This window comes from Scyliorhinus canicula, chromosome 4 (genome assembly GCF_902713615.1).
Source record: "Scyliorhinus canicula chromosome 4, sScyCan1.1, whole genome shotgun sequence".
NCBI lineage: Eukaryota > Metazoa > Chordata > Chondrichthyes > Carcharhiniformes > Scyliorhinidae > Scyliorhinus > Scyliorhinus canicula.
This window is the reverse complement of record NC_052149.1, coordinates 3966725-3989440: the sequence shown is the minus strand read 5'-3', so window position 1 is coordinate 3989440 and position 22716 is coordinate 3966725. Positions and strand designations below refer to the sequence as shown.

The 22716-nt window shown below is 50.8% G+C and overlaps 1 protein-coding gene across 1 annotated transcript in view; it reads left to right on the top strand.

The window, feature by feature from the left end:
- Positions 1-22716, top strand: part of slc44a5b (solute carrier family 44 member 5b) — a 436275-nt gene that overhangs the window by 187675 nt on the left and 225884 nt on the right. Inside the window, exon 2 of the mRNA XM_038793600.1 lies at positions 11754-11802. Coding sequence (XP_038649528.1) covers positions 11754-11802 — 49 coding nt within the window. The remainder of the gene's footprint in view (positions 1-11753; positions 11803-22716) is intronic.

The following is a 22716-nucleotide window of genomic DNA, read 5'->3' as shown; positions in this document are numbered from 1 at the left end:
CTCACCTGACCTCATTTCCTCATTTCAACTTACTAGCCCACCTGTGACAACTGCAAAGTTGTCTCTGGAACCTTCTATCCCCACATCCAAGTCATTAAAATATTGTAAATAGTTGGGGTCCGAGGACTGGACCCTGTGACGCCCCACTAGTTACAAATTGCCAACCAGAAAAAGACGCATTCATCCCCATCCTCTGCTTTCTGTCGTTTAGTCAGCTCGCTTTCCAAGCGAATAGATTACCTCCAAACCTGTGGCATCTCACCTTAGATCATAGATTTTACAGTGCAGAAGGAGGCCATTCGGCCCATCGAGTCTGCACCGGCTCTTGGAAAGAGCACACTACCCAAGATCAACACCTCCACCCTATCCCCATAACCCAGTAACCCCACCCAACACTAAGGGGGATTTTGGACACTAAGGGCAATTTATCATGGCCAATCCACCTAACCTGCACATCTTTGGACTGTGGGAGGAAACCGGAGCACCCGGAGGAAATCTGCGCAGACACGGTGAGGATGTGCAGACTCCGCACAGACAGTGACCCAAGCCGGAATCGAACCTGGGACCCTGGAGCTATGAAGTATTTGTGCTATCCACAATGCTACCGTGCTGCCCTTGTGCACATTTGTGCAGCAACTAAACAAGTGCTTTCTGGAAGTCCAGATACACTACATCTACAGGAGCACCATTATCCACTTTACTTGTTACATCTTGGAAGAACTCAAGCAAATTAATCAAACACGATTTACTCTTCATAAAACCATGCTGACTCTAATGGATTGTGTTTTGACTTTCCAAATGTCCCGTTACTACTTCCTGAATAATGGATTCCAACAGTTTCCCAATGACAGATGTGCTTGGAGTCTGGGTGACCTCTGGTTTATGGAGGGCAAAGTGTGCAATGTCAGTGCGTTGGAATGGTTTATTCTGGAGGGAATGTGCTCACCTTACCCGCCCGGCTTGGTGTCTAGCTTCCTGTGAAGGGCCTTGAGTCGTTTTAACATTCGGAAAGTTCGCCATATGAATGCAAGTTGTTGTTGTTGATGTATGAAGAAAGGGATGAGTTGGAAGATGAAGTGAAGGCAAGGAGGTGTGAGGTGTGACCATGGGGATAGATATTGCAGTTGTTCGACAACAAAGTTATCAACAACTTAGAATGATCGTATCTTTAGCATAATGAAATGCACAAAGTGCTTCACAAGAGCATTGGAAAACAGCATAGCTCAGGGCTACAGAGGAGATATTAGGTCAGATATTAGGCGGAACGGTAGCACAGTGGCTGGCACTGTTGCCTCACAGTGCCAAGGTCCAACGTTCGATTCCTGGCTTGGGTCACTGTCTGTGCGGAGTCTGCACGTTCTCCCCGTGTCTGTGTGGGTTTCCTCCGGGTGCTCCGGTTTCCTCCCACAGTCCAAAGATGTGCAGGTTAGGTGTACCTGACCACAGCCAGTCTGTGTGCCTAAAGGGGACTTTGTGTTAATGAGACTATTGCAGCTTAAAACACACTTTATAATCCTTGTTCATTGTAAAATATGTTTGTATTTGCTGAGAAAAGGGGGGTGCAAAGAAGTATTGTATCATAATCCAACTTTGTTTAATGAATGTTTTTCTGCTGTTGTTAAAACTAATTTGTGGTCCTGTGACTCTATTCTTCCAGGAATTGCATGGTTGGGAATCCCCTCCAGGACCTTGTCTGCCCCGGTCTGGAGGCAGGTTTACACTGAGGTGGACTGGGCCGACCCCCAGCGATTCTCCGGCCCGTCGGGGGTCGGAGAATCCTGCCCAGAATCTTTACAGTGCAGAAGGAGGCCATTCGGCCCATCTAGTCTGGTCTGGCTCTCTGAAAGTGCATTCTACCTAATCCCATTTCCCTGACTTACCCTCTGTTACCTTGCACATTCTCTCTGTTCAGACAGCAATTCAATTTCCTTTTCAATACCTCGATTTAAATCTGCCTCCACCACCCTTTCAGGAAGTTTGTTCCAGACTCCAACCCCCCCCCACTGGGTGAAAAACATCTTTCCTCACGTCTCTCCTACTCCTTCTGGCCACTATTTTGAATCTGTGCCCTCTGGTCCTTGATGCTCTCCTGAGTGGGGGAAGGGGACAGTTTCTGTGAAGCGACACAGAGTTCAGGGCTATCAACTCAGGTTGAATGTATTCCTGCAGATTTCATCAACCCGATCTCTAAAACATTCCCACCCACCCAAACCATCCCTTCTATCCCCAGCTCCAATCAGTCTCATAAATCAACAGACATGTTTAAAGACATTAACGAGTACTCGGTGCTGCATTTTATGCTTTTCCCCCCCAGCAGGTTTTGAGATAGGTTGGGGGGTGGGGGTGTACGCGGTGGGAGGGGAGGAGGGAGAGGGGGGGGGGGGGGGGGGGGAGGGTGAAATTGCATGGTTGGGAACCCCCTCCAGGACAAATGAAAATCGCTTATTGTCACGAGTAGGCTTCAATGAAGTTACTGTGAAAAGCCCCTAGTCGCCACATTCCGGGGAGGCTGGTACAGGAATTGAACCGTGCTGCAGGCCTGCTTGGTCTGCTTTAAAAGCCAGCGATTTAGCCGAGTGAGCTAAACCAGCCCCTTTCTTCTTACATCAACAAGTTGTTGTTGTTGATGTAAGAAGAAAGGGAAGAGTTGGAAGATTAAGTGACGGCGAGGAGGTGTGAGGTGTGACCATGGGGATAGATATTGCAGTTGTTCAACAAGTTATCGACAACATAGAATGATCGTAACTTTATAGAGATATAGATATAGAGAAATACAGCACAGAACAGGCCCTTCGGCCCACGATGTTGCGCCGAACTTTTGTCCTAGGTTAATCATAGAATTTTGGACAATTTGTCATGGCCAATCCACCCAACCTGCACATCTTTGGACTGTGGGAGGAAACCGGAGTACCCGGAGGAAACCCACGCAGTCACAGGGAGGATGTGCAGACTCCACACAGACAGTGACCCAAGTCGAAATCGAACTTGGGACCCTGGAGCTGTGAAGCAATTGTGCTATCCACAATGCTACCGTGCTGCCCTTAAGAAGTTAACCTACACTCCCTTATTCTACCCTAATCCAAGTACCTATCCAATAGCCGCTTGAAGGTCCATAAATTTTCCGACTCAACTACTACCACAGGCAGTGCATTCCATGCCCCCACTACTCTCTGGGTAAAGAACCTACCTCTGACATCCCCTCTATATCTTCCACCATTTATCTTAAATTTATGTCCCCTTGTAATGGTGTGTTCCACCCGGGGAAAAAGTCTCTGACTGTCTACTCTATCTATTCCCCTGATCATCTTATAAACCTCTATCAAGTCGCCCCTCATCCTTCTCCGTTCTAATGAGAAAAGGCCTAACACCCTCAATCTTTCCTCATATGACCTACTCTCCATTCCAGGCAACATCCTGGTAAATCTCCTTTGCACCTTTTCCAAAGCTTCCACATCCTTCCTAAAATGAGGTGACCAGAACTGCACACAGTACTCCAAATGTGGCCTAACCAAGGTTTTGTACAGCTGCATCATCACCTCACGGCTCTTAAATTCAATCCCTCTGCTAATGAACGCTAGCACACCATAGGCCTTCTTCACAGCTCTATCCACTTGAGTGGCAACTTTCAAAGAACAATGAACATAGACCCCAAGATCTCTCTGCTCCTCCACATTGCCAAGAACCCTACCATTAACCCTGTATTCCGCATTCAGATTTGTCCTTCCAAAATGGACAACCTCACACTTGTCAGGGTTAAACTCCATCTGCCACTTCTCAGCCCAGCTCTGCATTCTATCTATGTCTCTTTGAAGCCGACAACAGCCCTCCTCACTATCCACAACTCCACCAATCTTCGTATCATCTGCAAATTTACTGACCCACCCTTCAACTCCCTCATCCAAGTCGTTAATGAAAATCACAAACAGCAGAGGACCCAGAACTGATCCCTGCGGTACGCCACTGATAACTGGGCTCCAGGCTGAATATTTGCCATCCACCACAACTCTCTGTCTTCTATCGGTTAGCCAGTTTGTTATCCAACTGGCCAAATTTCCCACTATCCCATGCCTCCTTACTTTCTGCATAAGCCTACCATGGGGAACCTTATCAAATGCCTTACTAAAATCCATGTACACTACATCCACTGCTTTACCTTCATCCACATGCTTGGTCACCTCCTCAGAGAATTCAATAAGACTTGTAAGACAAGACCTACCCCTCACAAATCCGTGCTGACTATCCCTAATCAAGCAATGCCTTTCCAGATGCTCAGAAATCCTATCCCTCAGTACCCTTTCCATTACTTTGCCTACCACCGAAGTAAGACTAACTGGCCTGTAATTCCCAGGGTTATCCCTATTCCCTTTTTTGAACAGGGGCACGACATTTGCCACTCTCCAATCCTCTGGTACCACCCCTGTTGACAGCGAGGACGAAAAGATCATTGCCAACGGCTCTGCAATTTCATTTCTTGCTTCCCAGAGAATCCTTGGATATATCCCGTCAGGCCCGGGGGACTTGTCTATCCTCAAGTTTTTCAAAACGCGCAACACATCTTCCTTCCTGACAAGTATCTCCTCAAGCTTATCAGTCTGCTTCACGCTGTCCTCTCCAACAATATGGCCCCTCTCATTTGTAAATACTGAAGAAAAATACTTGTTCAAGACCTCTCCTATCTCTTCAGACTCAATACACAATCTCCCGCTACTGTCCTTAATCGGACCTACTCTCACTCTAGTCATTCTCATATTTCTCACGTATGTGTAAAAGGCCTTGGGGTTTTCCTTGATCCTACCCGCCAAAGATTTTTCATGCCCTCTCTTAGCTCTCCTAATCCCTTTCTTCAGTTCCTTCCTGGCTATCTTGTATCCCTCCAGCGCACTGTCTGAACCTTGTTTCTTCAGCCTTACATAAGTCTCCTTCTTCCGCTTAACAAGACATTCAACCTCTCTTGTCAACCATGGTTCCCTCACTCGACCATCTCTTCCCTGCCTGACAGGGACATACATATCAAAGACACGCAGTACCTGATCCTTGAACAAGTTCCACATTTCACTTGTGTCCTTCCCTGACAGCCTATGTTCCCAACTTCTGCACTTCAATTCTTGTCTGACAGCATTGTATTTACCCTTCCCCCAATTATAAACCTTGCCCTGTTGCTCGCACCTATCCCTCTCCATTACTAAAGTGAAAGTCAGAGAATTGTGGTCACTACCTCCAAAATGCTCCCCCACTAACAAATCTATCACCTGCCCTGGTTCATTACCAAGTACTAAATCCAATATGGCCTCCCCTCTGGTCGGACAATCTACATACTGTGTTAGAAAAGCTTCCTGGACACACTGCACAAACACTACCCCATCCAAACTATTTGATCTAAAGAGTTTCCACTCAATGTTTGGGAAGTTGAAGTCGCCCATGACTACTACCCTGTGACTTCTGCACCTTTCCAGAATCTGTTTCCCAATCTGTTCCTCCACATCTCTGCTGCTATTGGGGGGCCTATAGAACACTCCCAACAAGGTGACTGCTCCTTTCCTATTTCTAACTTCAACCCATATTACCTCAGTAGGCAGATCCCCCTCGAACTGCCTTTCTGCAGCTGTTATACTATCTCTAATTAACAATGCCACCCCCCCACCTCTTTTACCATCCTCCCTAATCTTGTTGAAACATCTATAACCAGGGACCTCCAACAACCATTTCTGCCCCTCTTCTATCCAAGTTTCCGTGATGGCCACCACATCGTAGTCCCAAGTACCGATCCATGCATTAAGTTCACCCACCTTATTCCTGATGCTTCTTGCATTAAAGTATACACACTTCAACCCATCTCCTTGCCTGCAAGTACTCTCCTTTGTCATTGTTACCTTCCCCACTGCATCACTACGTGCTTTGGCGTCCTGACTATCGTCTACCTTAGTTGCTGGACTACAGATCCGGTTCCCATTCCCCTGCCAAATTAGTTTAAACCCTCCCGAAGAGTACTAGAAAACCTCCCCCCCAGGATATTGGTGCCCCTCTGGTTCAGATGCAACCCGTCCTGCTTGTACAGGTCCCACCTTCCCCAGAATGCGCTCCAATTATCCAAATACCTGAAGCCCTCCCTCCTACACCATTCCTGCAGCCACGTGTTCAACTGCACTCTCTCCCTATTCCTAGCCTCGCTATCACGTGGCACCGGCAACAATGAAATACACAAAGTGCTTTACAAGAGCATTAGAAAACAGCATAGCACAGGGCTACAGAGGAGATATTAGGTCAGATATTAGGCAAAACGGCAGCACAGTGGCTAGCACTGTTGCTTCACAGTGCCAAGGTCCCACGTTCGATTCCCGGCTTGGGTCACTGTCTGTGCGGAGTCTGCACATTCTCCCCGTGTCTGCGTGGGTTTCCTCCGGGTGCTCCGGTTTCCTCCCACAGTCCAAAGATGTGCAGGTTAGGTGTACCTGACCACAGCCAGTCTGTGTGTCTAAAGGGGACTTTGTGTTAATGAGACTATTGCAGCTTAAAACGCACTTTATAATCCTTGTTCATTGTAAAATATGTTTGTATTTGCTAAGAAAAGGGGGGTGCAAAGAAATATTGTATCATAATCCAACTTTGTTTAATGAATGTTTTTCTGCTGTTGTTAAAACTAATTTGTGGTCCTGTGACTCTATTCTTCCAGGAATTGCATGGTTGGGAATCCCCTCCAGGACCTTGTCTGCCCCGGTCTGGAGGCAGGTTTACACTGAGGTGGACAGGGCCGACCCCCAGCGATTCTCCGGCCCGTCGGGGGTCGGAGAATCCTGCCCAGAATCCTTACAGTGCAGAAGGAGGCCATTTGGCCCATCTAGTCTGGTCTGGCTCTCTGAAAGTGCATTCTACCTAATCCCATTTCCCTGATTTACCCTCTGCCACCTTGCACATTCTCTCTGTTCAGACAGCAATTCAATTTCCTTTTCAATACCTCGATTTAAATCTGCCTCCACCACCCTTTCAGGAAGTTTGTTCCAGACTCCAAACCCCCCCCCCCCCCCACTGGGTGAAAAACATCTTTCCTCGCGTCTCTCCTACTCCTTCTGGCCACTATTTTGAATCTGTGCCCTCTTGTCCTTGATGCTCTCCTGAGGGGGGGATGGGGACAGTTTCTGTGAAGCGACACAGAGTTATAGAATAGAACAGTACAGCACAGAACAGGCCCTTCGGCCCTCGATGTTGTGCCGAGCAATGATCACACTACTTAAACCCACGTAACCCGTATACCCGTAACCCAACAATCCCCCCATTAACCTTACACTACGGGCAATTTAGCATGGCCAATCCACCTAACCCGCACATCTTTGGACTGTGGGAGGAAACCGGAGCACCCGGAGGAAACCCACGCACACACGGGGAGGACGTGCAGACTCCACACAGTTCAGGGCTATCAACTCAGGTTGAATGTATTCCTGGAGATTTCATCAACCCGATCTCTAAAACATTCCCACCCACCCACCCAAACCATCCCTTCTATCCCCAGCTCCAATCAGTCTCATAAATCAACAGACATCTTTAAAGACATTAACGAGTACTCGGTGCTGAATTTTATGCTTTCCCCCCCAGCAGGTTTTGAGATAGATTGGGGGGGGTGGGGGTGTACGCGGTGGGAGGGGAGGAGGGAGAGGGAGGGGGGGGGGGGTGAAATTGCATGGTTGGGAACCCCCTCCAGGACCTTGTCTACCCCGGTCTGGAGGCAGGTTTACACTGAGGTGGACAGGGCTTCAGAGGGACGCCCACCGTTGCCATAATTAAGGGCCCTAACGGCCACCTCGGGGCCTTTTCCCGCTGGGTCTGAGTTCATAGACTGGTGGCCGGTCGGATTGATCGGGGTGGGGATTGATACCTTGTCCCGATACTTCATTCAAACTGCATCGCTGCAGTGCCTCTTCCCAAGAGCCAGCTGAAATGACAGGAATTCTTCCCAATCCCGCCTCTTATGTTTTGTTATAAAGCAAACTGGGCCTGTGTAACCTTGAGAAAGGTTCTGTTGCATTAGTGCCATGGTTTGAAAAGCTGTTTGTAAACACCTTTCTTGTTCATCAGCCTGAAATAGATTGCCGCCAGGTTTCATTTTGAAGCTTTTAATTAAGTGATAACAGCGGGCGAGGTGAACAATTGGAGGCAGGACGATCTGGTTCCACAGATAAAGGCTAAAGCAGCCAAGGCGTTAATCATCAAGAGACTGAGTACACTTTGATTGTTCAGTCACATTGTGCTGTGCCTGTTAACACAATAATACTAAACACATTCATTAAAAAACATTGCCCTTTCTCCTCAAAATCATCCAATCTTGCAGCACAAAGGAGGCCATTTGGCCTTTGCACTTGTACTGGCCCTTTGAGGGAACAAAGTGCTGATAGGTCCACATCCCTGCTTTTTGTCTGTAACCCCCCCCCCCCCCCCCTCAAAAACCTCTCCAACTCCTATGATGCTCCCAGGAATTGTAACTACTGCACGGGAAGGTCACACAAGGGAATCCTGGCTCAAAAGATGATACACAATTTTTTTTTAATATGAAAAGTTCGACTGTAAGACAATATTCCTTCACTACCAGTTGTCTTATGTATCTTATGTTCTAATATGCCCAGTAAATGCACAGTCCCTGTAAACCAACAGGCTGACTGTGCTCAGACACACCCCACTGTGAAACCAAGAAGTAGATGTCATTCAACCAAACTTTTGTGGATTTCTCCTCAAATCTCCCCAGATGATTAACACACACTGAGCCATTTGGCCTCACTCGACTCCATCTTCCACCAGAATGTTTCCCCAAATTCCGCTCATGAAAAGGCATGCCTTAGAATCTTCTTCCAAACAATGCTTCCCTAAGCTATTTTCGACAAGGATCCACTTCCAGGACTTCCAACTCGTCTTTCAGGATTTCTCTGCCTTGAATTGCCACATGCATTCAAGCTTCAAAACAATCTCTCAGCAGCCAGCCACATCAATAGAACAAGGCTGATTCTTAGGGTGTACTAGGGTCACCAATCTTCGGATTGCGTCAGATATCTGGGGCTGGATTCACCGGGAATCGGCAGGGCGTGCAGAAACGGCGCAGTGGAGTGGCGGGAACTACTCCGGCGTCGGGCCGCCCCAAAGTTGCGGAATCCTCCGCACCTTCAGGGTCTAGGTGGGAGTGGTTTGCGCCCCGCTGGCTGCCGTGGGAGGCCTTTGGTGCTGCGCCAGCTGGGGCCGAAGGGACTCCGCCGGCCGGCACGGGTCCGCGCATGAATGGGAGCGTCAGGACGTCATCCCCACGCATGCGGAGGGGGGGGGGTTCACCTTCACGCCGGCCATCGCGTAGGCTGACATGGCCGCCGCGTAGGAATAGAGCGCCACCATGGCACAGGCCCGCCTGCTGATCGGTGCACCCCCATCGCGTGCCACGCCACCTTAGGGGCACCCAGGGGCCAGATCGCACCGCCCGAGGTCCCCGGAGCCCGCCCGCGCCGCCAGGTCCAACCGGTATGGGACCAAATCCAATTTACGCCGGCGGGACCTGCATAGAACGAGCGGGACTTCGGCACATCGCAGGCCGGAGAATCGCCAAGGGGAGCCCGCCGACCAGCGTGGCGCGATTCCCGCTCCCGCCAAATCTCTGGCGCCGGAGAATTCGGCCAACGGCGGGGGCGGGATTCACGCTGCCCCCCTGGCGATTCTCCGACCCGGCGGGGGTCGGAAAATCCCGCCCCTGACTTCTATCGAGCCAATCTCACCTGGGTCAATACTGAGGGAGCTCCGCACTGTCAGAGGGTCAGTACTGAGGGAGTGCCGCACTGTCAGAGGGTCAGTATTGAGGGAGTGCTGCACTGTCAGAGGGTCAGTACTGAGGGAGTGCCACACTGTCAGAGGGTCAGTACTGAGGGAGTGCCGCACTGTCAGAGGGTCAGTACTGAGGGGGTGCTGCACTGTCAGAGGGTCAGTACTGAGGGAGTGCTGCACTGTCAGAGGGTCAGTACTGAGGGAGTGCTACACTGTCAGAGGGTCAGTACTGAGGGAGTGCTGCACTGTCAGAGGGTCAGTACTGAGGGAGTGCTGCACTGTCAGAGGGTCAGTACTGAGGGAGTGCCGCACTGTCAGAGGGTCAGTACTGAGGGAGTGCCGCACTGTCAGAGGGTCAGTACTGAGGGAGTGCCGCACTGTCAGAGGGTCAGTACTGAGGGAGTGCCGCACTGTCAGAGGGTCAGTACTGAGGGAGTGCCGCACTGTCAGAGGGTCAGTACTGAGGGAGTGCTGCACTGTCAGAGGGTCAGTACTGAGGGAGTGCTGCACTGTCAGAGGGTCAGTACTGAGGGAGTGCCGCACTGTCAGAGGGTCAGTACTGAGGGAGTGCTGCACTGTCAGAGGGTCAGTACTGAGGGAGTGCTGCACTGTCAGAGGGTCAGTACTGAGGGAGTGCTGCACTGTCAGAGGGTTAGTGCTGAGGGAGTGCCGCACTGTCAGAGAGTCAGTACTGAGGGAGTGCTGCACTGTCAGAGGGTCAGTACTGAGGGCGTGCTGCACTGTCAGAGGGTTAGTGCTGAGGGAGTGCCGCACTGTCAGAGGGTCAGTACTGAGGGAGTGCCGCACTGTCAGAGGGTCAGTACTGAGGGAGTGCCGCACTGTCAGAGGGTCAGTACTGAGGGAGTGCTGCACTGTCAGAGGGTTAGTACTGAGGGAGTGCCGCACTGTCAGAGGGTTAGTGCTGAGGGAGTGCCGCACTGTCAGAGGGTTAGTACTGAGGGAGAGCTGCACTGTCAGAGGGTTAGTGTTGAGGGAGCCGCACTGTCAGAGGGTCAGTACTGAGGGAGTGCCGCACTGTCAGAGGGTTAGTGCTGAGGGGATGCTGCACTGTCAGAGGGTCAGTACTGAGGGAGTGCTGCACTGTCAGAGGGTCAGTACTGAGGGAGTGCCGCACTGTCAGAGGGTCAGTACTGAGGGAGTGCCGCACTGTCAGAGGGTCAGTACTGAGGGAGTTCTGCACTGTCAGAGGGTCAGTACTGAGGGAGTGCTTTGTTGTCTAATGTGCCATTTTAGGATGAGATGAAGATCTGTTTGCTGAGACAGATGAACATAAAAAATCTATGACTTGTTTCTAAAGTCTGGAAGGAGGTTCTTACTTGTATCCTGAACAATATTCATCCCTCGATCAGCACCGTTAAAACAGATGATTTGATCATTCTCACCGTTGTGGGAGCTTTCTGTGCACAAATTGGATGTCGTGACTCCTGCATTACAACAGTCAGTGAATTTCACATCTCCCCCATTGGCTGCTGCTTTGCCACATCATCAAGTCAATGCCACATTGCAAATTTAAATCATTTCAACGGGTTGACAAATAAACGCAAACACTGAGCTGGATATTTCCATGTTTCCCGTCTGTGCTTGCTGACAGAATTATTTTGTTTGTCTGTGCGTTATTTACCCTCCCCATTCCTGCGACTGGCCGTGCAGGAAGCAGTCGCCCCTTCTGCTCACACTCAGGACTGGCGAGATGATTGGCCACTCCGTGCTCCCAGGAAAGGCAGAGATGATTTTCTGACCCTTGTCTTCAATTATATAAATAATTGAACATGAATAATTTGTCGGGATATTGGAAAAGCGAAGAGGAGTGACGCACATTGAATAGCTCATTGAAAAAGATAGTATGGACACAATGGCTGAATGGCCTCTTTCAGTGCGGTACGATTCTCTGACTTTGGTGGATGACTTTTACGAGTGAATCTAATTGATGTCCTTTTGTCTTCCAGGGGAGCCTCGGAGATTTGATCCAACATTCAAAGGACCAATTCACAGCAGGTAAGGAAATTGCTTCTTCTCCAGCATCAGTAAACATTGTACCTAAATATACAGGTGGTTTGTTAGCCCTGTACATAAATACACAGCTGCTTTGCCTATGCCTAACTTTACTCATTGTTAGCCCAACATATAACTGTACAGGGTTAGCCTGTACCTAACTGTACAGGGTTAGCCTGTACCTAACTGTACAGGGTTAGCCTGTACCTAACTGTACAGGGTTAGCCTGTACCTAACTGTACAGGGTTAGCCTGTACCTAACTGTACAGGCGATTTGCCTGTACCTAATTGCACAGTGGTTAGCCTATTCCTAAATGTCCAGATTGTTTGCCCTTTACATAAAAGTACAGGTGGTATGCCTATACCAAACTGGACGTGTTGTTAGCCTGTACTAGAAAGTACAGGTTGTTAGCCTGTACCTAAATATTCAGGTGGTTAGCCTGTACCTGTGCAGATGGTTAGCCTGTACCTGTACAGGTGGTGTGCCTGTACCTAACTGTAGAATAGTTTAGAATGTACCTAAATGGACAGATTGTTAACTTTGTACCTAAATGTCCAGGTGGTTTGCCTGTACCTGTACATGTGGTTTGCCTGTACCTAAATATTGAGGTGGTTTGCCTGCACCTGTACAGGTTGTGAGCCTGTACCTGTACAGGTGGTTTGCCTGTACCTAAATATTCAGGTGGTTTGCCTGCACCTGTACAGGTTGTTAGCCTGTACCTGTACAGGTGGTTAGCCTGTACCTGTGCAGATGGTTAGCCTGTACCTGTACAGGTGGTTAGCCTGTACCTAACTGTAGAGTAGGTTAGAATCTACCTAATTGGACAGATTGTTAACCCTGTACCTAAATGTACAGGTGGTTTGCCTGTACCTGTACAGGTGGTTTGCCTGTACCTAAATATTCAGGTGGTTTGCCTGCACCTGTACAGGTTGTGAGCGTGTACCTGTACAGGTGGTTTGCCTGTACCTAAATATTCAGGTGGTTTACCTGCACCTATACAGGTTGTTAGCCTGTACCTGTACAGGTGGTTAGCCTGTACCTGTGCAGATGGTTAGCCTGTACCTGTACAGGTGGTTAGCCTGTACCTAACTGTAGAGTAGGTTAGAATCTACCTAATTGGACAGATTGTTAACCCTGTACCTAAATGTACAGGTGGTTTGCCTGTACCTGTACAGGTGGTTTGCCTGTACCGGCACAGGTGGTTTGCCTGTATCTGTACTGGTGGTTTGCCTGTACCTGTACAGGTGGTTTGCCTGTACCTGCACGGGTGGGTTGCCTGTACCTGTACAGGTGGTTTGCCTGTATCTGTACTGGTGGTTTGCCTGTACCTGTACAGGTGGTTTGCCTGCACCTGTACAGGCGGTTTGCCCGTACCTGTACAGGTTGTTTGCCTGTACCTGTACGGGTGGTTTGCCTGTACATGTACAGGTGGTTTGCCTGTACATGTACAGGTGGTTTGCCTGTACCTGTACAGGTTGTTTGCCTGTACCTGTACAGGTCGTTTGCCTGCACCTAACTCTACTCATTGTTATCCTGTACCTGAACATATCAGAGGGTATGTGAGTTAAGAAAAAGAACCTTTCCAAAATCATGCGGGCAATTAAAAATAAAAGGATTTGTCTTTTTACAAACATTACAGTATATATATATATATGCGCAAACATTACAGTATATATATACATATATGCAAACATTACAGTATATATACACACACAATAATCATTACACAAAGGCAAGTGTGTTAACTGCAGGCTGTCAAATACAACAGTCCTCAGCAAAGTTAGATTCCACATTATCCCTGAATCTCCCTGCTAACCATTGCAACGACTTGGCAGCAAATTCCTTTCAATTCAATACTCCACTTTGCATTGCAACTCCCCCAAAACAATTCCACTGCATTCCAACACGGAGTGTTTGTAGCTATCAGGAAACATTGAACGGACTGGGATTCTTTTCTTTAGGAAAGGGAAGTCCTGACCTGATTGTAATATTTAAAATTGTGAAGGGTTTTTGTGATCGATTCATAGGTTGTGCCTGTCGTTGCCCAGGCCAGCATTTATTGCCCATCGCCAATTGTCCTTGAGAAGGTGGCGGTGAACTGACTTCTTGAGCAGCTGCAGTCCGTATGGTGTAGGTACACCCACTATGCTGTTAGGGAGTGAATTCCAGGATTGTGACCAGTGACAGTGAAGGAACGGGGGAGACAGGAAAGTGAAGTTGAGGCCACAATCCGATCAGCCAGGATCATATTTAATGGCAGAATAGGCTCGAGGGGCCGAATGGCCCAATCCTGCTCCTGAATTGTATTTTCCTAGTTCTAGTGGCGATGTAACTGGACCAATGATGGTTTAAGTGGGTGGGCTACATTTTGTCAGATGGGGTATAAAGTGGGAAAATGTGAACTTTGGCAGGAAGAAGAAAAAAACAGCAAATTGTCAAAACGGAGCGAGATTGCAGAACTCTGAGTTACGGAGGGATCTGGGTGTCCTGGTCCATGAATCAGGAAAGGTTAGACAGCGGGTACAGCGAGTGATTAGGAAGGTAAGTGGAATGTTGCCGTTTATTGCAAGGGGAATGAATATAAAAGTAAGGATGTTTTGCTAGGTGTACAGGGTGTGGGTGAGACCAGTTGGCTGGATAGTTGGCACGAGATGCAGAGTGATGCCAACAGAGCGGGTTCAATCCCGGTGCCAGCTGAGGTTATCCATGAAGGTCCCGTCTTCTAAACCTCGCGTCTCGCCTGAGGTGCGGTGACCCTCACGTTAAGCCACCAGCAATCAGCTCTCAAAGGGGATTAGGGTCCTCTGGGACTGTGCAACGTTGACATTGTTTTTTACTGTGCACAGTTTTGTTCTCCTTGTTTGAGGAAGGACCTGATTGCATAAGAGACAGTCCCGAGAAGATTCAAGATGCCTGGGATGAGGGGGTTGGACAGGCTGGGCCTCTATCCATTGGTGTTTAGAAGATTAAGAGGTGATCTTATTGAAATGTACAAGATCCTGAGGGGACTGGAGAGGGTGGGTGGAGTGACGGGGGTGTTCCTTCATGTGGGAGAGACTGGAACTCCAGGATTCAGTTTACAAATACGGGCAGCAAGATTCTCCGTTCCCACTGTGGCTTTCCCGCCGGAAAACCCACCGGTGTGGGTTCGCTGCCAGCTCAACGGAAAATCCCACTGGGCGAGAATCCCCCTCGCCACTGGGCGAGAATCCCACCGGGGTAGGATCCCACTGGGGTAGGATCCCACTGGGCGAGAATCCCACTGGGCGAGAATCCCACCGGGGTGGGATCCCACTGGGCGAGAATCCCACTGGGCGAGAATCCCACTGGGCGAGAATTCCACCGGGCGAGAATCCCACCGGGGGAGGAGCCAGACGGGGGGATCCAGACGGCGGAGGAGCCAGACGGGGGAGGAGCCAGACGGGGGAGGATCCAGACGGGGGAGGAGCCAGACGGGGGAGGAGCCAGACGGGGGAGGAGCCAGACGGGGGAGGAGCCAGACGGGGGAGGAGCCAGACGGGGGAGGAGCCAGATGGGGGAGGAGCCAGACGGGGGAGGAACCAGACGGGGGAGGTGCCAGACGGGGGAGGTACCAGACGGGGGAGGAACCAGACGGGGGAGGTGCCAGCCGGGGTAGGAACCAGCCGGGGGAAGAGCCAGATGGGGAGGAGCCAGCCGGGGGAGGAGCCAGACAGGGAGAATCCAGACGGGGGAGAATCCCACAGGGGGAGGTACCAGACGGGGGAGGTACCAGACGGGGGAGGAGCCAGATGGGGGAGGTACCAGACGGGGAGGTACCAGACGGGGGAGGATCCAGACGGGGGAGGAGCCAGACGAGGGGAGGATCCAGACGGGGGAGGAGCCAGACCGGGGAGGATCCAGACGGGGAGGAGCCAGATGGGGAGGTACCAGACGGGGGAGAATCCAGACGGGGGAGAATCCAGACGGGGGAGGAACCAGACGGGGGAGGATCCAGACGGGGGAGGAGCCAGACAGGGAGGATCCAGACGGGGAGGATCCAGACGGGGAGGAGCCAGACGGGGGAGGAGCCAGACGGGGGAGGAGCCAGAAGGGGAGGAGCCAGATGGGGAGGAGCCAGATGGGGGAGGAGCCAGATGGGGGAGGATCCAGATGGGGAGGAGCCAGATGGGGGAGGAGCCAAATGGGGGAGGAGCCAGACGGGGGAGGATCCAGATGGGGGAGGAGCCAGATGGGGGAGGAGCCAGATGGGGGAGGAGCCAGACGGGGGAGGATCCAGACGGGGAGGAGCCAGACGGGGGAGGAGCCAGACGGGGGAGGAGCCATTTTTTCTCTCAGAAATTCGAGTCTGTGAAACTTTCTTCCCCGGAGAGGGTTGGAGACAGAATCACTGGCTGGGATCCTTCAGAACGGCGGCTAAGGGTTGATGCCGCGTAAACCCCGGAGTGTTTCACGCCAGCGCCAACGGGCCTCTTGGCCCAGCGATCCCATGGCCCACAGGGGGCCAGCACGGCGCCGGAGTGCTCCACGCTGCCGATACGCGGCCCTACACTGCCGGCCACAGCGCCAGCCCCACGCAACATGGTGGACCCACACGGCGGGCCGGCGCCGAAGAAATAGGCCCCCCCCCACAGAGCGCGCACTCCCGCCGATCAGTGGCCTCCCGATCGCGATCCTGGCCGTGCTGGATGTCCACCTCGGTGATGGATTCCCCCCCGTCCCCCCCACCAGGGCGTCCACCGGGTGGAACCATGTCAGAAACACGCCGGTGGGAACTCGGCCAGTTGCCGTGCGCGCGACTGGCGACCATTCTCCGGTCGCCGGAGGGTCGCGTCCCAGCGCCGTGGGCCGCCTCGGCATGAACGCCAATTCTCCGAGCCCGCGCCGGTTTGGAGAATCCCGGCTGATGAATATTTATGCGGCGGAATTAGTTGGATTTCTGATTGACAAGGGAGTTACAGAATGCGGGGGGTGGGAAGGAGAGTGGAGTTCAGGCCTCGCTCAGATCAGCCAGGATGAAAATCTAAAATAAAACATCTGGAACAGAAAGCCCGTTCCAATAAAAAGTGACCTTGAATCTGTGGATTGTACGACCCATCTGATTGACTGAGGCTCTTTTGGGAAGGAAGTTCTTACCTGGTTTTGCCCTATACATGACCCCTGACCCCTGGCGGTGCGGTTGACCACAGTGAGTAAGAAGATGGCCCACCAGCAATGAATGCCAAACCTGCCATTGGCACCTGCTGCACGAGGGCGAAAGAAAACGCTTCAAGTCTCTGTCATATTCTTAGAGTCACAGAATCGTACAGCACAGAAGGAGATCATTCAGTCCATCGCCTCTGTGCTGGCTCTTTGAAGGGACTTACCCAATTAGGCCCACTCGCCCGCCTATTTCTCTGCAGCCCTGTATATTTCCGCCCCCACCTCCCTCAACTATTTATCCTGTTCCCTTCTGAACATTATTATTGAATGTGCTCCCATCGCCCTTTCAGCCAGAACCTTCCAGATCACAGCCACTCGCCGCCCTAAAAAATGTTTCCTCACCTTTTCATTCAGTTTTCACATCAATCTCCCTGCAGCCATTATAAACATGAAAATTTAATATCTTATTTAGCTCAGCTCTGGGTTTTTTATAGCAATTATTTAGCTCTTTGGCAGATATGGTACCTTCATTAAAGTTTATTGCGAAAGATTACTTCTCACATACCTCACCATCCCTGCGCCTAACCAGTGATTCTCAGCGAGGGGGTGGGCCAGAGAAAACTAGAACTTGTTTTTGTTTCTCAAAGACAAACTGCTCAGATATAATGAACCCTTTCATAGATCATAGAATTTACAGTGCAGAAGGAGGCCATTCGGCCCATCGAATCTTCACCGGCTCTTGGAAAGAGCACCCTACCCAAGGTCAACACCTCCACCCTATCCCCATAACCCAGTTACCCCACCCAACACAAAGGGCAATTTTGGACACTAAGGGCAATTTATCATGGCCAATCCACCTAACCTGCACATCTTTGGATTGTGGGAGGAAACCGGAGTACCCGGAGGAAACCCACCCAGACACGGGGAGAACGTGCAGACTCCGCACAGACAGTGACCCAAGCCAGAATCGAACCTGGGACCCTGGAGCTGTGAAGCGATTGTGCTATCCACAATGCTAACCGTGCTACAGAGCTCTTCAACATGATTCCTCGTTACCCATTGTCTGTCCGACCTGCAGAAGAATTTACAGAATTACCCAACATGTATAACTATGTTAAATACGCGGCTACTCACCCCAACCATGCCGGAATGCGGCTGAATCCCGCATTCTCACCCCTCGCTCAGCAAATACGTTTCTCCTGAAATGAAATGAAAATTGCTTATTGTCACGAGTCGGCTTCAAATGAAGTTACTGTGAAAAGCCCCTAGTCGCCACATTCCAGCGCCTTTTTGGGGAGGCTGGTACGGGAATCGAACCCGTGCTGCTGGCCTGCCTTGGTCTGCTTTCAAAGCCAGTGATTTAGCCCAGTGTGCTAAACCAGCCCCTAATTCCCCGCTGGATTTATTTCTGATATTTACTGAAGGAGACCATTTGGCCCATTGTGCCTGTACCTGTTGAGAATTGTCCAGTCCAATCCCATTTTCCAGCTGTTGGTCCATGGGTTGCGGAATTTGACATACCAGGTATGGTCAGTGGGAGATGTGCAGGTGGGGGGGGGGGGGGGTTGGAATACTGTGGGATGCTTCGTGGGTCGGGGTTTGGAGATTACAAAGTGCATCTTAACCTACAATGGCCTCATTAATGCAGAAAGTCCCTTTTAAGCACACAGGGCGACTGTGGTCAGACACACTTCTTTCTGAACCCAAGTGAAAGTCTGTGGATTTTGGGTCAAAGCCCCTCCAGATGATTCTTATACCGTGAGCCACCTTACCAGACTGAACTCCGGCTTCCACCCTAGTGATCTCAAACTCCGCTTTCAAAAGTCAAATCTTCGTTTAAATTATGCTTTCTCTCCACTGCCTCCGTCAAGGTGTCTCTTTCAGGTTTTACATCTCCCCATCTGTTCTGGATCCTAGTTTCCTTTGCTCCATTAACTCCAGGCTTCTGGGAAATTTCTCTCCATTCCTCTAGTTTCTCTAACCAGCTGGACTTTAGGTTTCCGGCACCTGCTTTCTTAACCATTCTCCGTGGTATGGCTTTTATTCTAGCAAAGCTGAGAGAAATTTTCCCACTTTAGCATTTTAAAACCAGCTGCTTCTATCAGAGGTGTGAGAGCTGCCTTCTCCCTGAGTATCTCTCTCCAACTACAATCAAATTAGCTAAACTAAAACTGAAACACTTGTCTTCATTACAAGGCCCAAGTTGCGAAGCAATTACTGCTGGTTTATTTACACTTCATGCCGTTGCTCTCTCTATGCACAATAGAATCACAGTTGTAATTGAAACTAACCCCCATACATACAAACACCTTTGTCGAGCATTAATCTAACTGTAGGTTTTATCTTTACAGGCACGCAAACATTAAACACACTTAAAACTTTACCTTATTTCTAATGTTTACCACTACAAATATAAATCCCTTAAAACTACCTTTGTTTTCCTCACAATAGGGCAAGCCCTAATCCATCTCCCTGATGGGTCCATCTGAACCTCCGATAGTGTGACACCCCCTCAGTACTGACCCTCTGACAGTGCGGCACTCCCTCAGTACTGACCCCCTGACAGTGCAGCACTCCCTCAGTACTGACCCTCTGACAGTGCAGCACTCCCTCAGTACTGACCCCCTGACAGTGCGGCACTCACTCAGTACTGACCCTCTGACAGTGCGGGACGCCCTCAGTACTGACCCTCTGACAGTGCGGGACGCCCTCAGTACTGATCCTCTGACAGTGCGGCACTCCCTCAGTACTGACCCTCTGACAGTGCAGCACTCCCTCAGTACTGACCCCCTGACAGTGCGGCACTCACTCAGTACTGACCCTCTGACAGTGCGGGACGCCCTCAGTACTGACCCTCTGACAGTGCGGGACGCCCTCAGTACTGATCCTCTGACAGTGCGGCACTCCCTCAGTACTGACCCTCTGACAGTGCAGCACTCCCTCAGTACTGACCCACTGACAGTGCAGCACTCCCTCAGTACTGACCGTCTGACAGCGCGGCACTCCCTCAGTGCTGACCCTCTGACAGTGCGGCACTCCCTCAGTACTGACCCTCTGACAGTGCAGCACTCCCTCAGCACTGATCCTATGACAGTGCAGCACTCCCTCAGTACTGACCCTCTGACAGTGGGGCACACCCTCAGTACTGACCCTCTGACAGTGCGGCACTCCCTCAGTACTGACCCTCTCACAGTGCAGCACTCCCTCACTACAGGCCCTCTGACAGGGAAGCACTCCCTCAGTACTGACCCTCTGACAGTGCAGCACTCCCTCAGTACTGGCCCTCTGACAGTGCAGCTCTCCCTCAGTTCTGACCCTCTGACAGTGCAGCACTCCCTCAGTACTGATCCTCAGACAGTGCAGCACTTCCTCAGTACTGACACTCTGACAGTGCAGCGCTCCCTCAGTGCTGACCCTCTGACAGTGCAGCACTCCCTTAGTACTGACCCTCTGACAGTGCGGCACTCCCTCAGTACTGACCCTCTGACAGTGCGGCACTCCCTCAGTACTGACCCTCTGACAGTGCAGCACCCCCTCAGTACTGACTCTCTGACAGTGCGGCACTCCCTCAGTACTGACCCTCTGACAGTGCGGCACTCCCTTAGTACTGACCCTCTGACAGTGCGGCACTCCCTCAGTACTGACCCTCTGACAGTGCGGCACTCCCTTAGTACTGACCCTCTGACAGTGCGGCACTCCCTCAGTACTGACCGTCTGACAGTGCAGCACTCCCTCAGTACTGACCCTCTGACAGTGCAGCACTCCCTCAGTACTGACTCTCTTGACAGTGCGGCACTCCCTCAATACTGACCCTCTGACAGTGCGGCACTCCCTAAGCACTGACCCATTGACAGTGCAGCACTTCCTCAGTACTGATCCTCTGACAGTGCGGCACTCCCTCAGTACTGACCCTCTGACAGTGCAGCACTCCCTCAGTACTGACCCTCTGACAGTGCAGCACTCCCTCAGTACTGACCCTCTGACAGTGCGCACTCCCTCAGTACTGACCCTCTGACAGTGCAGCATTCCCTCAGTACTGACCCTCTGACAGTGCAGCACTCCCTCAGTACTGACCCTCTGACAGTGCAGCACTCCTTCAGTGGTCATTAATTTGACAGCATTGTGAAAGTAGAAACACATTCAGAAACATTTCTGGGGCTGGTTTAGCTCACTGGGCTAAATCGCTGGCTTTTAGAGCGGACAAAGCAGGCCAGCAGCACGGTTCGATTCCGTACCAGCCTCCCCGGACAGGCGCCGGAATGTGGTGACTAGGGGCTTTACACAGTAACTTCATTGAAGCTTACTCGTGACAATAAGCGATTTTCATTTCATTGCACTTTCCTCACTGAATAAAGTGCTCGACAGAATTCAGAAGTATTGAGATTCACTTGGAACCTGTGTTTTGATCTTTCCATTGATTGACGCCATTCATTTGTTGAGCCTTTGAAATACCTGAAAATCTAGCCATCTCTTCAACCTTTAAGGCAGTGGAACAGATGTCCTATTCATTATTTCAAAGGCTTGAATGTATAGCTCTGGGGGCTTTGTTGAAACAGCTGTGGAATTGATTCTCATTATGAACCACAGAATTTTCAGTGCAGAAGGAGGCCATTCGGTCCATTGAGTCTGCACCGGCATTTGGAAAGAGCACCCTACCCAAGCCCACACCATCACTCTCTCCCTCTAACCCAGTAACCCTACCCAGCCTTTTTTCTTGGACACGAAGGGCAATTTAACATCGCCACTCCACCTAACCTGCACATCTTTGGACTGTGGGAGGAAACCGGAGCACCCGGAGGGAACCCACGCAGACACGGGGAGAACGTGCAGACTCCGCACAGACAGTGACCCAAGCCGGGAATCGAACCTGAGACCCTGGCCCTGTGGAGCAACAGTGCTAACCATTATGTTACTGTGCTGCCCACAATGTTTGGCTGCGTTCCAAAACCTACTAATGTATTTAGATCAGTATGTTTTTTTAGTACAGTTGTCAAGGGACTTTGACAACTGTGCTAAACTGAACTTTGAAAATGTTTTCAAATTGCTGTGTGTTTAATGGATAGTTTTCTCAACTTCCAGGATGATGAAGGTTTTCTGAAGGGGGTTTTGAATGGCTGTTTGTTTACTTTGACATCGTGAATATCTCAAAGACTCCCCAATTTTATTGTACGGTTCATGAGTTCCATTCATATTGGATCCTGGGTGAGTGGGCATGGTGGTGGTGGGGGGGGGCGGTTATATAGGTAGAGCCATGTGAGAGGTGAGGGAGCATCAGGAGAATGGGTGGACATGGGGTAGCTGGGATTGAGAGGTGAGGGAGCATCAGGAGAATGGGTGGACATGGGGTGGGTGGGACTGAGAGGTGAGGGAGCATCAGGAGAATGGGTGGACATGGGGTGGGTGGGACTGAGAGATGAGGGAGCATCAGGAGAATGGGTGGACATGGGGTGGGTGGGATTGAGAGGTGAGGGAGCATCAGGAGAATGGGTGGACATGGGGTGGGTGGGACTGAGAGGTGAGGGAGCATCAGGAGAATGGTTGGACATGGGTGGGTGGGACTGAGAGGTGAGGGAGCATCAGGAGAATGGGTGGACATGGGATGGCTGGGATTGAGAGGTGAGGGAGCATCAGGAGAATGGGTGGACATGGGGTAGCTGGGATTGAGAGGTGAGGGAGCATCAGGAGAATGGGTGGACATGGGGTGGGTGGGACTGAGAGGTGAGGGAGCATCAGGAGAATGGGTGGACATGGGGTGGGTGGGATTGAGAGGTGAGGGAGCATCAGGAGAATGGGTG